The 19,690-nt window shown below is 36.3% G+C and overlaps 1 protein-coding gene across 1 annotated transcript in view; it reads right to left on the reverse strand.

Annotated features, from left to right (window-relative positions):
* The window catches only part of LOC139735679 (uncharacterized), a 28,355-nt gene extending 9,735 nt beyond the window's left edge, over positions 1-18,620 (reverse strand). Inside the window, exons 1-8 of the mRNA XM_071646427.1 lie at positions 18,598-18,620; positions 17,839-17,930; positions 16,056-16,240; positions 14,172-14,245; positions 13,175-13,293; positions 4,349-4,410; positions 2,072-2,163; positions 132-225 (exon numbers count right to left, since the gene is read on the reverse strand). Of these exons, the coding sequence (XP_071502528.1) occupies positions 132-225; positions 2,072-2,163; positions 4,349-4,410; positions 13,175-13,293; positions 14,172-14,245; positions 16,056-16,240; positions 17,839-17,930; positions 18,598-18,620 (741 nt within the window). The remainder of the gene's footprint in view (positions 1-131; positions 226-2,071; positions 2,164-4,348; positions 4,411-13,174; positions 13,294-14,171; positions 14,246-16,055; positions 16,241-17,838; positions 17,931-18,597) is intronic.
* Between the last annotated feature and the right edge of the window lie 1,070 nt (positions 18,621-19,690).

Raw genomic sequence — 19,690 nt, forward strand, 5'->3', positions numbered from 1 at the left:
CACTACCAACTTGAACTTTATAAGATAGACACGAAAGTCATTTTAAACATCTGGGGAAGAAGAATGGCTTGGAAGGGACTTAAAACCATAATAAATTTCATTCCATTTTAATCTCCAGTACACTGTGGCACCTTGTCTTTCGCTGCAAGGTGCATCTTGTTGAAGTGGATGTAGAAGACAGGTGAAATGTCATCCTCGTCATGTTGCACAACTTGAAAGTCATCACTGCACATGTAGCATGACACAGAAAGAAAGGATACCAGGCCAAATATTACAATACATGGTGACACTGCAACTAACATCTGTTTTCCATCCACAGATAGCTATATATGCCCCTACTGGAGAGAAAATGAACTGCATCACTGTCAATTTACAGCACTGAGTTTCATTGAACATGGCAAGAGGTTAACATCCACAGATGTTTAAGTAGAAAACCCATTCAATTAAAACACTGTACATGAATAGTAAAATGTAAGCAAACTTCACAAATGCCTGCAATGATGAGTACAGTAGCTTTCCTCTTAGTTGCCCAATGAAGTGTACCCTGTACATTCATCATGGTGTCAACTGAACTTTGGCAATCTTAATTTCTTGGATCCAGTGATTTGCAATTCATCTTGTTTCAAAGTTTCTTGTGGATGAGTATACTACAAGGTCATTAAACAAAAAGGACCTACTCACAGGTTTGGGGATCAGTGTGTTCCAAATATATCGTTGGGAAAGAATTGAACTTGTTAAACTGTAAATCACCAGAGCTAGAACCTATCACCATGGAAAGAGTCCACATTTGACCAAAGTACAATTACATCTATGTACTGTCTAAGCATGAGAGGTAGCACTCTTTAATTGAAATCTGTTCAGTGGAAGTTTTCATGCATTTCGTGCAACATAAAACTACTAGGACAAAAGCCAACGTTCCCCAATTTCTGCTTGTTACATTTAGGTAATATCATTTCATATCTTCAATTTCAAAGTAGGTATATTGTAGGGGTAAGACTGTTTTGGTATTTGTATCTTTTTTTCACATTCACTAGTCCTCTAGGGTGAGTGACTTTGCTGACATACTGCAAACCAATTACCTTTTACTGTAGTCTATAATATGTGCTGCCAAAGTCCTACACAGCTCTGGCAGCAGTGAGCAGTTTAAAGTGCTTACTAAAACATCATGACAGTCAGTAAAAATTACGCAAACTTAATCTTGTCAGGTCGATGCACAAAAATTTCCACTTTAACCCTAAAAGGGCCGACGTTTCGCGCTATAATTCTGTAACGCGAGGAGGCCTCGTCGCGAGACTTCTTGACTTTGTTTGTTCAAGTCTCGCGCAACTTTTGAGACCAAATTTGCGACGTCCGCGCATACTTTTGCGAAGCCACGCCCATTTTTGTAACGGAATGTCGCCCCGAAACGGGCACAATTTTGTGATTTTGTGTACATTTCCTATGGAAAACAGTGCTATGTAATGGAAGTCATAAAAACCTGATTATTTTTACAATTAATCACTTTCATTGATTAGTTTTGTGCTAATTATGGTAGAAAAGTGGTTAGTGACAATTTCCAATGAAAAAACAAAGAAAAAACAAAAGTTGAAAAACGAGGAAATACATAAGAAATTCTGAAAACAATAAAATACATAAGAATTGAAATGAGTTTTGGAAGTTTTTGTGATGTACAATTGTTGAATATGCTAAAACAGATTTACAGATCAAAAATCAGACTCTCAATGCTTTTAATTAGGCTAAAATATGATCTTGAGCTTAATTTGCATAATTAATTAATTAAAATTAGAAATTGATTGTTTCAAAAAAACTTATGACACAATCTTGTAGATTATGACGCGGGTCTCACGCATGCAAAATTTCATCGCGATCGCACCACCGATGGCCCCCCCCCCCCCCCCGGTCTGAGCATAGCCAAAAAAGCCCGGCCCCTTTAGGGTTAACAGTTGATGATATGTTGCAATCCAGGACATAATACAATCTGATGTGTTGCTTTCAAAAACACTTCTGTGCCACACTTTGTCGCATGTATTCCACAACTGAAACGTAAATACATCAATGTACCTATACTCACATGACAATGCGTTTGCTGAAGAGAGGACAGTCCAACGTAAATGTCTCGTACTCGCCACCCTCCCCACACACATTGAGTTGGTATTTGGTTTTCTGCAGAGGAAAACAACAATTGAAAATATCAATAAATGTTTTCAAGTCATGGTACATATTCACAATTCTTTTCAATGCATGAAATCATGAAACTCAAGACATTATGTTATGGCATAGATGGTTGCACAATATCATTCAATATTGGAAGTTCAAAAAAAAAATGTGTGATACTATGATCTCTGTTTGTCTTTTTTTCTTCTTCTTTTTTTTTTGGGGGGGGGGGATGTACCCCTAGCTGTTACCTTTGATAGCACTCCACTCTTGAGTAGTAATACAAGACGTCATCACACAGGATAATGTCTTAACCCGTTGAGGACGGTTTGATTTTGCCACAACACACATTTCCCATAGACACCTGCCCGAGTATACACGGGATTTGTCCTCAACGGGTTAACTTTTAGCCGTCTACTTTCTTAATGTTGATCACTCCATCAGAACTAGAGGAGCTAACAGGTGCCCAAAGTACAGCCATGAAATTACGTTCATTTACACTTTAAGTGATATGCCATATGCACATGGTATCTCCACATGTATTTTCCATCTAGATCAAATACAATGTACTTGTAAACTAGAAATGTCGCTAAGGCGACTGATGCCTCCGCCATAATGCATGATTCTCCCAATAGGTGTATAGTACGATGTCTTCACAATGTGTGATGACAGTTTCACATAACTGGCAAAATATCGAAATAACAGGTTTGTCAAAAATATCTTGAATGTTCACTTTCCACGAACTGGGTTTGCTATAATTGTCTATTAAAGAGTGCAGGTACACATATTTGGGGAATTGAAAATTTTTACTTGACTTCTGACCGACCTTATTATAAGTTTATGCATTGAGTATAATTTTCAAGGTATGAAGAAAGAGTGTAATTACAGTACAAAATATATATATCTTTTATTCAAACCTGACCTTTGACCCTTAACCTTTGACCTTTGACCTTCTGGCTGGAAATTTCCAAGAGAATCTCCATCAAGTAATACATGTACATATATTAAATTTTAAAACTAATAATGCAATCGTTGCATATACTAGTATATGAGAGAAATAGTAACATTTTGAGGAGTTGACCTTGACCTTTGAACCCCCTGACTATTGACCCATGACCCTTAAATTCCCTAGATAATCCCTGCCAGTCAGTACATGCATATGTACCAAGTTCCATGAAGATATACATTGAACCATTTGCGAGAAAAGTGATATTGCAACATTTTCACCTAACCTTTGACCTTTTGACCTTTGACCTTATGACATGAAACTCCCTCTGGAGAATCCTTACGCAGTAGTACATGTCTACACTAAGTTTCAAGAAAATAACTGCGGGCATTGCATATGGGGGAAATAGCAACATTTTTAGCATTTGACCTTGACCTTTTGACCTTTGACCTCTTGTCAATGTCAATAGAATCTACTCAACTAATTGTCCCATCATACATCATCCTTGGACCAAGTTTGGTGAAAGCTGCTTCATCCAGTTTTGAGTTATCACATAAACAGATAAATTTTAGGATTTGACCTTGATCTTTGACCTTTGACCTCTGTCCGATTTCACTGAAAAACTAATCAAGTAATTGTCCCATCAAATATCATCCTCCAACAAAGTTTGGTGAAATTTGCTCTATACAGTCTTGAGTTATCGCGTAAACGGATACAATTTCATGATTTGACCTTGACCTTTGACCTTTGACCTTTAGCCGATTTCACCCAAAATCTTATCAAATCGTTGCCCCATCATACTTCATACTTGGACCAAGTTTGGTAAAATTCCAGTAAATATTACTCAAGTTATCGCGTAAACGAAAGCGGACGGACGTACGGACGTACGGACGTACGTACGGACGTACGGACGGACGGACGGACAACCCGAAAACATAATGCCTCCGGCACCACTTCGTGGCGGAGGCATAAAAAGACTTCCAGAAATAGATCTCCACAAGATATCTAGAGGATTGCGGAGCCTGCTAAAAAAAGCAGTCAGTTGCGATATAAGTTCTTCACTATACATCTATTTCCTTCTTGCATCCATTTTTTTTTCTTGGGGGGGGGGGAGGATCTATAAAATATGATAACAGGATTCATCAATGTAAAAACAAACAAACAAACTGAGGAATAATAGCGGAGTAGGGCTAGTTAATTGCAGCCCTATCTAGGAAAACTATTGAAGAAGTCAATGTTGACTTTTACCATAGCTTCCATGTGAGGTTGTATCTCTTTGATGGACTTCCCTAGATGTTTGGCTGTTAAACCTGTTGAGAAATTACAAGAGTGTATTATGAGATATGTATCAACATAAGGATATACAATAGGTGCAACTAATCTACATTGAAATCAAAACTTCTTCCCTCATTCAACTAAGGTTTTGTGAGGTTTTGGTGGAAGAAATACCCTACTTTTCAGACTATACAAATTTATTCATCTTGTCATCATGCCAATTGAATATACATATTAGACATGTACTTTAGAAACTGAGAGGGATTCATCTGTTTTTGTTCTTGGTTTTGTTTTATTTTTCTTCCTATGGAAGGAATATCAGTCACTGTTGACATTGCATATATTGTACTTTTATAATTACTAGGCAATTCAGTAAAATAGTAAACCTCAATATAAAAATGTCAAAATTGTTAAATCACTGCAAGTAAGATACTGTATCAATCATCATAGATTCTATTCTCAGGGAGTTTTGCTAATTTCAATTTGCTATGCATATTCTAAGAATTAAGGGTGTTGAAGTCAGAGGCTAATTTTCCTCTCATTTTCAGCTAAAAATTAGCCAAAATATACTTTTGATTTATTTCGTGAAGAATTAAAAACTACACAACTCTTACAACATATATCTTACCAATAAGGTTGACAGGTACACTTTTCAATTATTGATCAAAGAAAATTCCATTTTTTTTTTGTTTTTGTTTTTATTGACAGTTTTCCCAGGTTCGACCACTTTGTTGGTGTACGGCCGACACCGTAAACATGCATTTTTTAATATCCAGAATCTGAAGAGAGATAAAGCATATCACTTAGGATGCAAAGTACATACAATGTATGTCATGGGCAATGTAACCATCATCAAAGGGCACTTGTATGATTTGTCAGAACTGAGATATTAAGATGTTGGACCTACACTTTGAATGTACCTCCGACATGGTGAAAGTCTGACACCATATTGTCACACCAGTAACTCAGTACAATTTCAATTAATCAGAAATTTCTCTCTCTCGATCTACTTCTAGCACAATGCCATTATCCAACGCTGAAAAGTGTAAGCGGAGAAGGGAAAAGATCCGAAATGATGAAAACTTGTACAAGCAACATCCTCAAAAGGATAAGCAATGGAAAGGGAAGGCAAGAGCCAGAAGAATGAAAAACATGACAAAGAATGAATTGGATGAACACTGTGCGTTTGAAAATAGACGGATCAGAGTTCTTTGTCGTGCAAAGCGTGCGAAGCAAAATGGTGGCCAGACTGAAAGGCAGACTCGAGATGGCAGCACTGGCACATTGGATCATCCAAACACAACTGTACAAGACTGCCTAAGCTTTGGGAAAAGCAGTGAAACGAGCCCAGCAGTCTTTGCCGTACGCACCAACAAAGCAAAAAATGGCGGCTGCTGAAGTTGCAAAGTCAGCTGGATTGAAGAATGTATTCAATTTCCCAGGGAAAGATAAGGGCAGACCAGGATTAGACCCTCAAACTGTGGAGGAAGTGACATCTTTCTTCTTGAAAGAGGATATTTCTTGGCAAGCACCTGGCAGAAAGGATCATGTGATTATCCGAATGAGAGATGAGATGGAGAGAAAGTGAAAGTTATTTACCAGACAAGGTTTCTGATGATGTCTCTTCGAGAGGCATACACCTTCTTCAGCAACAAAAAAGGGAACATTATCAGTCTCAGCAAATTCTGTGAGAGCCGGCCCAAATATGTGAAGCTATACGATGAACTTCCCCATAATGTTTGCATATGTCCTCACCATGAGAACACACGACTTCTGCTGGCAGCTCTTCATGAGCACACAGGCTTACCAACTGACATCTCATCCTTTACTGAAAAGAATAGTGTGTGACACTGGGTGCAATGAGTGCATGGCCATGGAATGTTCTGATTGCAAGGACAAAATTTACAAGTTTGCACCCAATAAGGAACATGAAGATCTGTTAACATCAAGTACCAACAATGGTAAAATGATAGTCAGTTAGAAAAAGTAGAGATCCTGTGTACAGTGAAAAAAATATTTGCTGAGCTCAAATCTCAAGTGAAGGTTTTTTTTAAATCTACGTATACATCAAACAGAAACAAGCTGCCCACTTTGATAGGCTGAAGAACTCTGTAGATGGTGTCAATGTCCTGGTACAAGTGGACTTCTCAGAAAATGCTTCTTTAGTATACCAAAACAAAATCCATTGGGCATTGGTGCCACAAACAAGAAACAATCTTCACAGCCCATGCATGGATCAGTCCAGGAGTTAATGAGAGCATTGTGCTGATATCAGACGACTTGCAGCACACTAAAGTCAGTGTACATGCTTTCATAACTCATATCTTCTCAGAGCTCAAACACAAATACCCTAACATCCGACAAATAGACATATTCTCTGATGGGGCAAGAAGTCAATACAAACAGCGCTATCTGTTTTCCAACCTCCATCCATGGGAGCAAGAATTTGGTGTAGGCTTGCGCTGGCACTTTTTCGCAACACCCCATGGTAAGGGAGTTGTTGACAGCCTTGGAGGAACAGCCAACAGGTCTGTATGGTGCTACATCCGCAGCGGGGCCTAGGGCAATTACCTCCTGGGCAATTACCCCGAACCCTTCCCATTGCCCTAATCCTAATCCTGAACCTAATCCTAACCCTATGTAAACCCAAACTCCTTACCCTAAACCTAACCCTAACCCTAATCTTTACCCTAGCCTTACCACCAACCAGTACTTAGCCAGGGGGGTAATTGCCCTCAGGGGGTAATTGCCCGGATACGCTGCAGCGGGAAAGGCCAAGCAACAACCCCAGCTGATTGCTATGAGCTCGCTGTGCAGAGAAACCCAGGAATTCATCTTGACTACATGGATGCCACCTTCATCCACCAGAACAAGGGCCTACTGGAAGAAAGACAGAAAGATGCCATACCAGTTCCAGACACCCACAAATCGCACTTTGATATGCCATATGAGAGATACTCCCTGCTTGTAGGAGATACCTCAGATGCCATGGTGAAGGTCCCAATTACAGCCATGTTGAGTGATCAATATCAATGGAGATGATATTTGTAGACAGAGAATTATTAGGAAGGCTGAGTATATTGTCTCATGAGCAAATCACCTCTATGTGTATTTTATCACTCACATTCTTGTGTGTGCTGTATCAGCCACTTTCTCCGTGGGATGTTGTTCAAATTTTCTATTGAGATTAATGGGAAGTTTTATTTCAGGTAGTAAGTTTCTTATTGATAGTGTAGTTTCAGATTTTTATAGGATGATATGTCAATGTTTTTGTTTGCATGTGCTGTATCAGCCTCATTTTACAGCTGTATTTTGCAACTGTTGTTATATATTATACTTGGGTTTAAAGTTATCAAGACTAGATATAGAAGAATCAGGTGCAATATTGGATGTTGTGGATATATATTTTGTTATTGAGTGTTAAGTTTCTCTGTGTTATGTTATATGAATTAATGATGTGTGTTATTATTTTCTGTGTTTTATTTTAAAATGTGCACTTTATATATGTGTATTTATGTATGCCACTTGAATTATAAAAACTTTCCATTTTATGGACAATAAAATAAATAAAATTCAATGAAATAAAATGAAATAGTGATGATGACGATGAGTTGGTTGTACAGTATTCCAATGCAATGTATCCAGGAGAAATCACAAATATTGTGGAAGAAGAACCCCAGATTAGGGTCAAAGCGATGCACAGATCTGGTACAACTGAGAGGAAATGGCCAGATAAGACAGATGAAGTATTCCACTTCAGAAAGAGATGTCATCCAGAAATATCAACCCCCCCCCCCCCCACATGCCACTTGGTAGTAGGGGTCACTTTGTATTTGATCCTAGCATTAGTATCTGGGCCTTCACCATGTGATTGAGTTTGGAGTTTATCTTTAGTTGAAACTGTTCAAACTGATGAGGCATGTCAAACTGAGAAACTACAAAACTGCCAAAAACAGGTTATTTGTATTTTTTGCTTCTTGTTGAAATAAACTCTTTTACTCGTTTCATAATGCTAACAGTAAATAATTGTGTGATCTTTCAATTATTAAGGGAAATTACTTTTGACCGGTATGACTTGAACTCTATCTATGTTTTTCTCCCACAAAGGCCACAATTAAATGTTTCAAGCCAATAGCAAACTGTTTGGAAAAGACTGATCTACATTGAACATTTTAATCATCATCTTTTATTCTTGTCTGAATGAGCTCTTTTGGGGCACACTCATTTCATAATGCTACCAGTAGATAATTGTGTGATCCTTCAAATTTAGGAAAATGACTTTTGAACTGGGATGACTTGAACTCTTTCTAGGTTTTTCTCCCACAAAGGCTACAGTTAATTATGTTTCAAGCCAATAGCAAACTGTGTTTGGAAAAGACTGATCTACATTGAAAGGTATCATCACTTTCCAGTCAGACAAACTACAAGAATCCTTACAATATTCGATACATGTAATCATCGTTTTTTAGAATTCTAATAAGGGCAGCAGTATTCAACAGGAAGCAGAATTGAGCACTTTATTTGCAGAGAAGATTGAATTCCTGAAGAAGTTTATTTTCTCGACGAACAATCTTTGAAATATTTTACACAAAAATTGTTATGCCTGGCTACATGATCCAATAATTAATCATGGTACTAAACTTTTTTCTTCATGATTGGTGGGCAAGTCCAAGATAACACGCGCGTTACGTATGGGACATTCAGAGACTTTTATGACCTGAAAAATAGTGTTAATGGCTTTTGATCATATCAAACTTTATCATGGTGATTGATATCTAGGAGAAGTATAATCATGCAAAAAATGGAGAAAAATGACCTTCACAATTATATTTTAGAAGAGAAAATATGTGCCGTTACGTATGGGACCAGAAAAATTTTGTTTTTTTGAACATTTTTTTCAAACTCAAAACTCTCTGAAAGTATTTCATTCTACAACTTGTAACTCACTATGATGAAAGTCACAACACTCAAGATTATCATAGGTAAGTTTCGTGTCATTAGGTAAAAAGCTCTAATTACAGGTTCTAATTAAAGACAGACATGACGTGTTACGTATGGGACAGTTACGTATGGGACAGTTTGTCCCCCATTCATTAAGTGTGTGAAGAACCATGTTTATGGGTATTTTGCATAATTATTGAAGTAAAATCAGTTGAAACTACTCAAATACTGATCCAGATTGTCAAGGAAACAATATTCCCCAAATATTCACCATCCTAATCATATTCAATCATATTTTTATATTTTTATGACCAACCTGAGTATGCATGCCCTTTGTCCCCCATTCGTTTAGTGTGTGGAGAGACACATTTATGGGTATTTTGCAAAATAATTTTGCAAAATAATTTTGCAAAATATTTGCAAAATACCCATAAACAAATTTTTGCACAATTATTGAAATGGAATCAGTTGAAACTACTCAAATACTGATCCAGATTGACAAGGGAACAATATTCCCCAAATATTTACCATCATAATCATATTTAATCATATTCTATATTTTCATGACCAACCTGAGTATGGGGTATGCCCTATTTTTATCAGGATAGTTATTACTGAAAAATTGAATAGTTTAAAGTGTTTACTTCCATTGATGAAGGGCAGTTTGCCATTTCGTTTCAATAAAAAACAACTTGACACAAGAAATATTAATTTTTATAAATAAGCAATACCTGCTGCGTGGAACCCCTGTGATCGAGTAGATATATGTGACCCTGCACCTCAAAACAAACAAAAAGTCGCCAGACATGAATTTTTATTTAAGACCATATTCTAAAAGAGCAGACTTTAAGCTTTAAAATGATGTATAACTCAAATCAAATGGACTCTCCTAACCTATCTGAATATTGGAAAGAAAACACAAACTCAGGAAAAGTGTGAACTGAGAAAAGAGGCTCTGAAGTACAGTGTCTATTCAAGCGCTTAATCTTTACAAAACCGTGCTGGCTGTGCGATGAATGGGACAAAAAACAGGAAGTAAACCACCAGAGTTACAACAATGAAGGGATTATCAGATTAAACTGAAATTAGGCATGCCTCATTAACACATTCTGTCCATAATGAATGCTAACTATCAAAGCAGTAGCACTATCCTTTCAAAAGTTATTAGAGTTGAAAATGAAGAGTGTGGACAAGGATTTTCAGAAATGAAAAAGGGATTCTAAAGACACACCTAATCACACTATTCTACCAAAATGTTCGAGATAAACTGCTAAAAAAAAAACACACTTTCCTGCCCGTTTTATGATACCAAATTTTAGCATAATGTAAAAGAAGACCCGCTCTTTCAGAAAATATGAAAAAGTCAAGTTCGGCTAGGTTGACCCATTTCACTTATTTTCAGTCCTCACGCAAAATCAGTGTGTGCGACTTTATGTTCGTTTTGAGGTGCACGGTCACATATGATGTCTGTCTAGCAGTCAGGTCATTGATTCGAGTCACACCTCAGTATGTATACCCATGAATTTTGTCGTGGCTATTATTGAAACCTGAATAAGGACAATTTGTGTATCACTTGCAATAAAAAAAAAAAAAATCATTTTACTTTATATTCTTTTTAAATATTTATATCACAACCATTTCAAATTGGATCTCCATCACTAAACTTTGAATTCCTCTAGTCTTAGGATTGTATGCTCTTTAGTAATTTATATAATTGGTTTCCAATCATCTCATTAAATGTTGAAAACTGAATCCCCATTTCTACAAAAAACTATACCATCCCTTTAATGCTGTTTTTTCATTGTGTATTTTGCCATTTTCCCCTCCCCCTTTCTGAAAATTGTTCAGTCAAGTACATGTATTGTTTAAAGTGTGTATAACTCAAAAAGTAGCGACAATGTTGGGATGCTTTCTTCAGGATGATTGACCATTTGTGTACTGAGAGACCTTCCCAGCTAGCTACATGCATTCACATGCATTGTGTATGAGGATGTCCCATACGTAACGCATTTGTCCCATATGTAACATTATTTCAATGCCTTATAAAAAATATTCCTTTTACTGTTTTTTCTTTTTTCTGTGGTATTTGATTTCTCTAAACAATAAATTAGAACTTTCCGAAAGGGCATTAACATAACCTTAGCAATTTCAGAAAAAACCTAAAAAAATGACCTCAATTTGTTACGTATGGGATATCTCATGATAGGACACGAGCTAATTTGCATAATCATTTGCATAATCCCTAAATTTTCATACCAAGTTAAACTATTTGATGAACTTCTTATGTCCACATATTAATCAAATATCATTTGCTTTCCTTTGAATTAATATGAATTTTTATAAATGTCCCATACGTAACGCTGTGTTTCACATTTATGCAAATGAAGCCCTTGAAATTTGCATAAATTTACGTAATATAATTTTTTCCTCCATGGAAATCAAAACTTCAACTCATAAGCTTCAAAATGATACCAAACATGTCAATATTGAGCAAAGATGAAATTTTGCCTTCTGAGGGGACCTTATCTTGGACTTGCCCTGGTGTAAACAGAAAGCATGTATGCATTGTTATGATAAAAAATGTGTTAAAGGTTGACATATCATTGTTTTGTTTTGTTTTGTTTTTAGAATGCTATGATGCTATAGAATCTAGCTACATGTAATGAGTGGTAAGTAGCCTTGTTCAAATCATTCTTCATGTCTTGTGTAGGCCACAGTAACATTAAGTAGGTATACATATGTAATGTAGTAATTGCACATTCTGGTCATTCTTTCACCTTTCAGAACTCATGTTATTTTGAACAAACCCTAATGTTAAATTCATTATTACTGTTCACTGTTCAGTGGCACTGATCCTTGTGAAGTAACTTACTGTAGCTTTACTGTTATATACTGGCATTTAAAACACAAAATGTCACAAGTTTTATTTTGATTGTGAGTTCTTTTTTTAAAATAATTATACAGATTTTGAAATTGACTGTTTTCTTGATGTATTCAATGTTTTGATCATCTTTTTAATCTTTGATAATGCAAGTAAATTTTCCAAATTGTGGATTTTTTTAACTTTTGGGGGGATATTTACATCAATGTGCATTTGAAAAAAAAAAAAGAAATTAAGAAATGGAAGAGTTCAACATTGCCTTTAAATGTATTCAACACTCTGGAAATTTCACACAGGTATGTCCAACACCATAAAATGTACATCTGACACCGACATACTTTGATAATATACTCAACTTTTTGAACACAGTTATACATAATGCTGGTAGATGTTACAAAGTTCAGTCCTTCATGCAATCAAAACTGGCATTAGTTTTTCTATAAGCCCTCACACATCACAGAGTTTTGAACATGAATCTTTAAGTCTGAAAAAGTCCTTTCGTTCACATACGTCTGACACCATGGTATGTTTTTACACATCACTGCAAAATGAAACAAGGTGCCACTTAAATACTAAGTGAGTTTATAGTACAACACCTTTACACATAAAATGCATACTTAGAAACACAGATGCCCCCATTGATAATAAAAATTCAGGCCTTCATACTGTCCAAAATGTACGTCTAACCTTACAGAACTGCTCTACTACATAATGCATGTGCTGTACACTGTAAATTTCTTTTTAATCCTTAATTCAAATTTTGTTTATTGCCACAAAATTGAAATTCACAAAAACACAACAAAACAAAACATTGTACAAAGACAAACATCATCACATACAACCACTGTACAGAGACATGTCAATCTTAACATTTTGACCAAAAACGAAATGTGAAATCCATTTGTTCCTTGGAAAAAAAAAATCTAGTCTGAACTCAAACAAACTTACACACATATACACCACACACACATACAAACCTAAAGCTGCCACTTTGATGATGATGGCATGGATGTCTGCATCAATCATCTCCCCCAGCAGCTCTGTCTGGTCCCGTCGCCACAGGTAGGCCAGGGATGTGAGACCGAGACGAGAACACCTGACATAGGGTAAAAAACAAATATTGGCTCTTCTACCATCACTGTTGATTCTGACTTCATAGTTTGTTGATAGAGACCTGTGCATTTACAGTAAATATTTAGAAAAACTTTTTCATATCAGATGGACATATGCCTCCAGACAGCTTTTAGTTAGTATTAGTATGGCCTATGTCATAATCTGAATAGGTCAATATGTCTCTTGGCAAAGGGTACATACAGTATTCATCCTATGCAAATTCCACATTCATGCTAAATCTGCCGTAATTACAATGTTCTACAACAAAATCTGTAGTTTTTAGCATGGTGGCATCATCATGTCATTTCGGATTTCACTATACTCAAAGTCATCCTGCTCAAATTGTGAGGAATCATTTCCAACAAGTCTCTTGTGTGTTTATCAAGATCACACTATTTCAGATGTACATGTACAAGTAGTACGGTTGATTCATCCTGAAACTTGTAAATGTCATAAATCATGCCTTGAAAGGGATGAAATGAATGAATGAAGCCATATGTGACATTCATAACTTGGACACGTGACCTGGAGGAGGGTATGTAAGCAACGATTCCACTCCAGTTGTTATGTTTCAAGACACTCCAAGGCAGTGTACACCCTTGGCCTATTTGAGAACAAATCTTTAAAAGTATTCAATCATTAAAGTCTATTTCATTTCATTCTTCTTCTTCTTCTTCTTCTTCTTCTTCTTCTTCTTCTTGCAAGGACTACTAAGTAAAGAGTAGATGCAAAGTTTGAATTCATCTTAGGAACTTCATCTTTTTGCAAGGACAACTAAGTGAATGGTATGCAAAGTTTAGAAGAAAGACATACAAAAAAGGGGAAATGCATTCTCTACAATCCATTCAATGAGAAACTTACACATTTTCCACTCTAACTCTCTGATAGTTCGATAGGATGGCTCCGACCGAGACAGCCTCTATTTGCAGGTCTTCCTTTAAAGCAGGACAGAAATTATGTCATATGAAATCAACTGGTGGAATGAGATACAACAAATCTGGAAGCATCTATTAAAGCAATCCCCACAACACCCTTTCCTTTTGTCCCTGCATGTGTCAATGAAAATGCAATACTTTGGTAATCACAACAATTATAACAATTGTTCTGATTATGACACACAGTACAATCCCCCTCATCACCAATAACAAAAAACAAATGACCAGCTTGTAAACCAATAGCACCTTGTTAATACAACTTTAATCTACCATCAGTAATGCATGCAACATTTAACAATATTTACTGCTTGACACATAATCAATATTTTGTGTTTATTTCGTAAAGAATTTGCATCAGATCTGTAATGAAATAAAAGCCATAGAAATGCATTTCAGAGGCAGTCATCAAATTCATGCTTCAGCCATAAGATGACAGTCTCCTGCATTTTGTTTGTAATAATTTCACTGAATAATCAATAATTTCCATTGCCAATTGTTTGCATATGATTATACGACACCTTTACAATATATTATTATTGGTACATTATAATTATATGATTATATATAATTTATATATATATATATATATATATATATATATATATATATATTATATACTGTATAATATTGATTTTGTGTTGGATTCAACATGATTAGTACTGGAAAATTGTTTGTTACATGGTATATACTTCGTGAAAAATGCAGAAATCAAATTAAATCAAATCAAATCAAAGCAAATCAGATTAGAAGCAGTTTAAAGATGCTCAGTGTTCAAAGCATGGCTGATCACGACCCTGGTCTTGGGTCTGGCAATGCTAATACTGTATATGCCACATATTTCGCAAGTCTAAATTTTCACGAATCGGGAATTCCCGACGATTTCGCGAGTGGTTAAATTCGCGATCGTGGAGTTCTATACTGAACAGAGAAATGTACATGTACATGCATACGTCACAATCACATCAGGATCGGAGTCAATGTTTTCGCGTGTTTTTAATTTCGCGAATAGCACCTGACTTGCGAAATCCGCGAAAATAAGAACCCCATGAAATGCTTGGCGCATACAGTACTACTTTGTCGCCAATGCTACAGAAAAAAATTGACACACATTGTACAAGATTTTCACAAGTCTGTTCCCTCTCCAAACATTAATCTACTTGTCGGTTCAATTTACGTTTTCAAAGCAATCAGGCATAACACTGATTTTCTTGCTGAAAATGCCAAAGCCAATTCTGTCTATTTTGTGTGTGTGACCTGGATGAAAACGTATTAGTGAGAAATTGCGCAGGATGAATTTAGGAACCCATGATAGGTTCTTGAACAAATCAGCATGAAAATCTAAATGCTCAAAAACAAGGATGTTTACAATACACTGTATTACTGACACAAATTACGAGGTCCTGTTTACCTTTGGGAGCAGTGATTTAAAAAATGTTCAAGATATCACTTTTGATGCATATGTGTAGGTCAGTTGTATCACAAAACATGCTACTGTACATATAAAATTTTTGCAATAAAGCCTAAAATATAAGGAGATATCACTATTTTCTCATTAAACCATAACATAGATGGTCTTGTCTAGTCTGGAAACATTTTTATTATAACTATTTTCACATTTTGTATATCTAACAATATTTACTAACATCGATTATAATGGTTCAAACTTTTGCATCGATTGTTTTTATCCCTAACTCACAGTTTAGAACTATTTTGAAGCATTAATGCTGGGTTTTTGTTTTATCTACACAAGTGTAAATTAGGCCTTTAAGCTTAGAGCAAGGACTTGATGGATAGAGATTAAGAGACTCACTTTTACTTTCTTCAGGATCTGGTGGAGGTCCTCCACCTCGTCTCCTGCAGTGGGATGGTAGTCCCTCCCTTGCTCCACAGAGCCCCCCTTGATCGGGGCCCTGTACAGGGGCAGCCCCATGGCCTGTGAGTAGAGGTCAATGGCGTGGTGACCCACAGTCTGAAACATGTAGCTGTCCAGCTCATCTGAAGAGGAAATGCCATTGATGATAACAATGCATGAGGACAGAGGCAAGCACATCACATACAATCAGATCAGAAGACATTTGAATTAGATGTTATAAATGTCATTCTCAGAGCTACACATTGTACAGTGGAGTTAGTACCTGCACACAAAAACTAGGAGGTTTTAACACTTTTCTACACATTATATCAATCACTAAAATCCAGCATAGGAAGTACATCTATTCAGTGGATACTACAATGTAGTTTGAACAGATTTTCAAGTGAGTCACTCCTACTGATACTGAGGATCGTACTGCATCATTCAAACTTTGTTTTTCTGACTGGCATAACAAAATAGTTAAGCCTGATGTACGTTTTCATATTCCTCTTTGTATCATGTGAGCACCGATAACTGGCCCAAACACATTACAACAGATCAAGGATCAAAGCAATCTCAGGGGAGCTTTTTCAATGAATGATGACCTTTAAAACTCAAACATTAAAGCAAGCTGACGAGATTCGTTCTCAATTCTTCATTCCTTTCTCATATTCTTGCTGAAATACTGTTGATTATTTGTTGTGGCTCACAGGGCCAATCAAACAGTCTCTGGTTCCTGGTTCAAGTCCAATTCTGTAAAAAAGTACAATCTTCTAAAGCTTTGTTTTCATTTTTCCTCCGGATCAAGTTCAAGAAACTTCACTCTGTGGATAAGAGTATACAGTGTACTATCTTCATAATTATGTCACACAAATATTTGCATGTTATCATTTTTGCACTAGTTCAGTTGTACACAAAATTTACTCAAGCATTGTCACACTAAGAAATATTCCGTACGTACAGTAGCAGCAGCAGTAGTTGATGAAGATCAGACGCAATATCATTGTAAGAGGCCTCTTTACAGACTGTTCTTTGAGAGTATTACACAAGTACTAGCTATCACTTATTTCATACCGCCACCCCTCCTGTTTACATGTTTCTTTCTTTCATAATCTTGGATTTCATTCCATAAAAATCAATAGCAATCATATTCCATTTGAATACACAGTGCACAAGTTCTCACACACATACATAATCAATACAATACCGTTACTCACATTATTCAAATTCATGAAATTCTTCCATTGAGGTGTTTTTATTGCAACTGATTGACAAATTGCCCTAAATTACATCTACGTAATTTTTTTTTTGCATTGATGTACATATCGTAGGTCAATCAGTTGCAATGCTCACATTCATGTACATTCAATCACTCTTCAACATCACACATTAATTTTGAATTAAATCTGAACACATCCACACACAAACACACACACACAGACAGATATACACAGCCACAAACACTTACCACAAACATATAATGGAACACACACACACCCTTAAGAGATAATGTACTACCGTATATAAGTATAATGGTTATAATGAAATTCCAGTTAAAAGGAAGTAAAAATTCCTGTTTATTACTGTTTATTTGTTCGGTTATGACGAAATTTCAATATAACAAAAGAAAACTGCTGGTCCTGAGGACTTCATTATATTCAAGTTTTAAAGGGAGTCCACTGTCTCTGTAATCTTTTATTCTTCACTGAAGCACAATAGTATACAGTAGTTCGATACTCACCCACATGATGTGGATATAGGTTGACCAGAGCTACAAGGTCGTGACTTTCGGCGACACACTGCATCATGTTGAAGCAGCTGTCTTTGCCCCCGCTGTATGAACAGACAGTTGTACCAGAAACAAAAATTAACCCTTTTCTGTTCTGACAATCTTAGTCAATAGTTTTAATACAGTGTAGTGCTACAAGGTTTTCTCCTTTCTTAACTTGCCGGCTTTTCTGTATGTTTGTGCCATTTAAATCAATCCACGAACAGAACACTACAGTACATGTAACAAGTTAGAACTGTTGGTGGAAAAATGAGCAAAGAAAATGGGATTCCATCGGGAAGTTTAAGAACTGTGCTAAACCTTATGTTTGCAAATGGACACACAACTCGCACTGTCTTGTAAACTTTAGATTACGCACTGTGGTGTGTGAGAGTGTGCAGCCATTTTTGTTTTCGTTTGTTTGTATTCTTTACTGATTGGTACACTTAATACACATATACTATACCAAAATACTGATGGACATAGATTATGCAACCCTACTACGGTGTATAACGTTAATGTCGTTATACTTGTATATCACAAGTTACGTTAGTGCACTCGTCAATTTCAACGTGCAGCTAGGGAATTGGTAACATAAAAATACACGCGTGGGACTAAACGAGCGCAATGGCTGTTCTTTAAATCTATGTAACTCGTATCGCATTAATTGTGTAACCCTGGAAACAACGCTTTCCAGTCAATCACAAAAGCCGACAGCAAATATTACTTTACCTAATCAATGCCACCACCCTCATCGCTCACGTCAGTATATTATACTATTTGTACACCCTCTCTTGCAGTCTTGCTTGCTTGGTCCCATGCATGCACGAAAGATGTCTGTTGAAACGCGAACGAGACTAGTCGACTGTACACAGAATATCGTACCGGGAGTTCGAAGCGCACGCTTTTCGGGCCGGAGGATAGGAACGCTGTATTACTAGTACAGTACTGTGTATTATGTACTATTAAAAAAGATCCCCCCCCCCCCCACCCCCGTGCCACACATAGGCCTACAGCTTTTGTGCATCGAGTGCATATAAAAATGGTCCCAAGCTTCTTGTAACTTTCAACAGCAGAGTCAACATCGTGACATTATGCTTTCAGAATAAACATTCTTGCACAGTGGTAGCTCTGAAGCCAAAAGGCGAACAGTTTCATAATGCAAGTATCATAAGGATTTTTTTTTTTTTTTTTTTTTTTTTTTTGCGTGACGAAGATTTTTATAGGCCTACTAGTCGAGTAGAAACTTTTTAGACCTGGAAAAGTTTTTCAGTACAATCTTTTTTTCTTTTTTCTTTTTTTTTTTTTTTTTGGTTGATTCGTGTTCTAGCAGGATATGGGAGTAAATTTAGCTTGGTTGCCACCTGGGCAACCTTAATTGGGCAACTTGTTTTTTTATAAGCCTAATTAGCATAATTATGTAATTAGCATATATAAAATACGTAATGTATTACTAATTTTGATACAGTGAACCAGAAAACATGGGAAATAAAACTTTTTAAGGGTTTTCTATATCGAGGAATCTATTCATAACATTAATTTTCTATTTCAAATTATGTAAGTGTCTTAAATACCGTAATTAGCATAATGAGCGCATTTGCATACGTATAATGGTGAAGTATATGGTAATATATATCATTGATATGACCTAAAGATGCTGTTAAGCCCAAGAATTTGTTGGTGTTGTGGCTGATTCATTCTTAAGATGGGTATATACTGAAGTTATCTGAGCTTGCCTAATACCTTGGCAACCTTGAACAATCATTTTTATTAGTCTCATTGGCATATTCAGCTAATGTTCTTAATTTCACTGCAGAAAGTCCGA

Source organism: Diadema antillarum, unplaced genomic scaffold (genome assembly GCF_040938485.1).
Source record: "Diadema antillarum isolate AM-2024a unplaced genomic scaffold, OU_Dant_1.0 seq00000590_RagTag, whole genome shotgun sequence".
Classification (NCBI taxonomy): Eukaryota; Metazoa; Echinodermata; class Echinoidea; order Diadematoida; family Diadematidae; genus Diadema; species Diadema antillarum.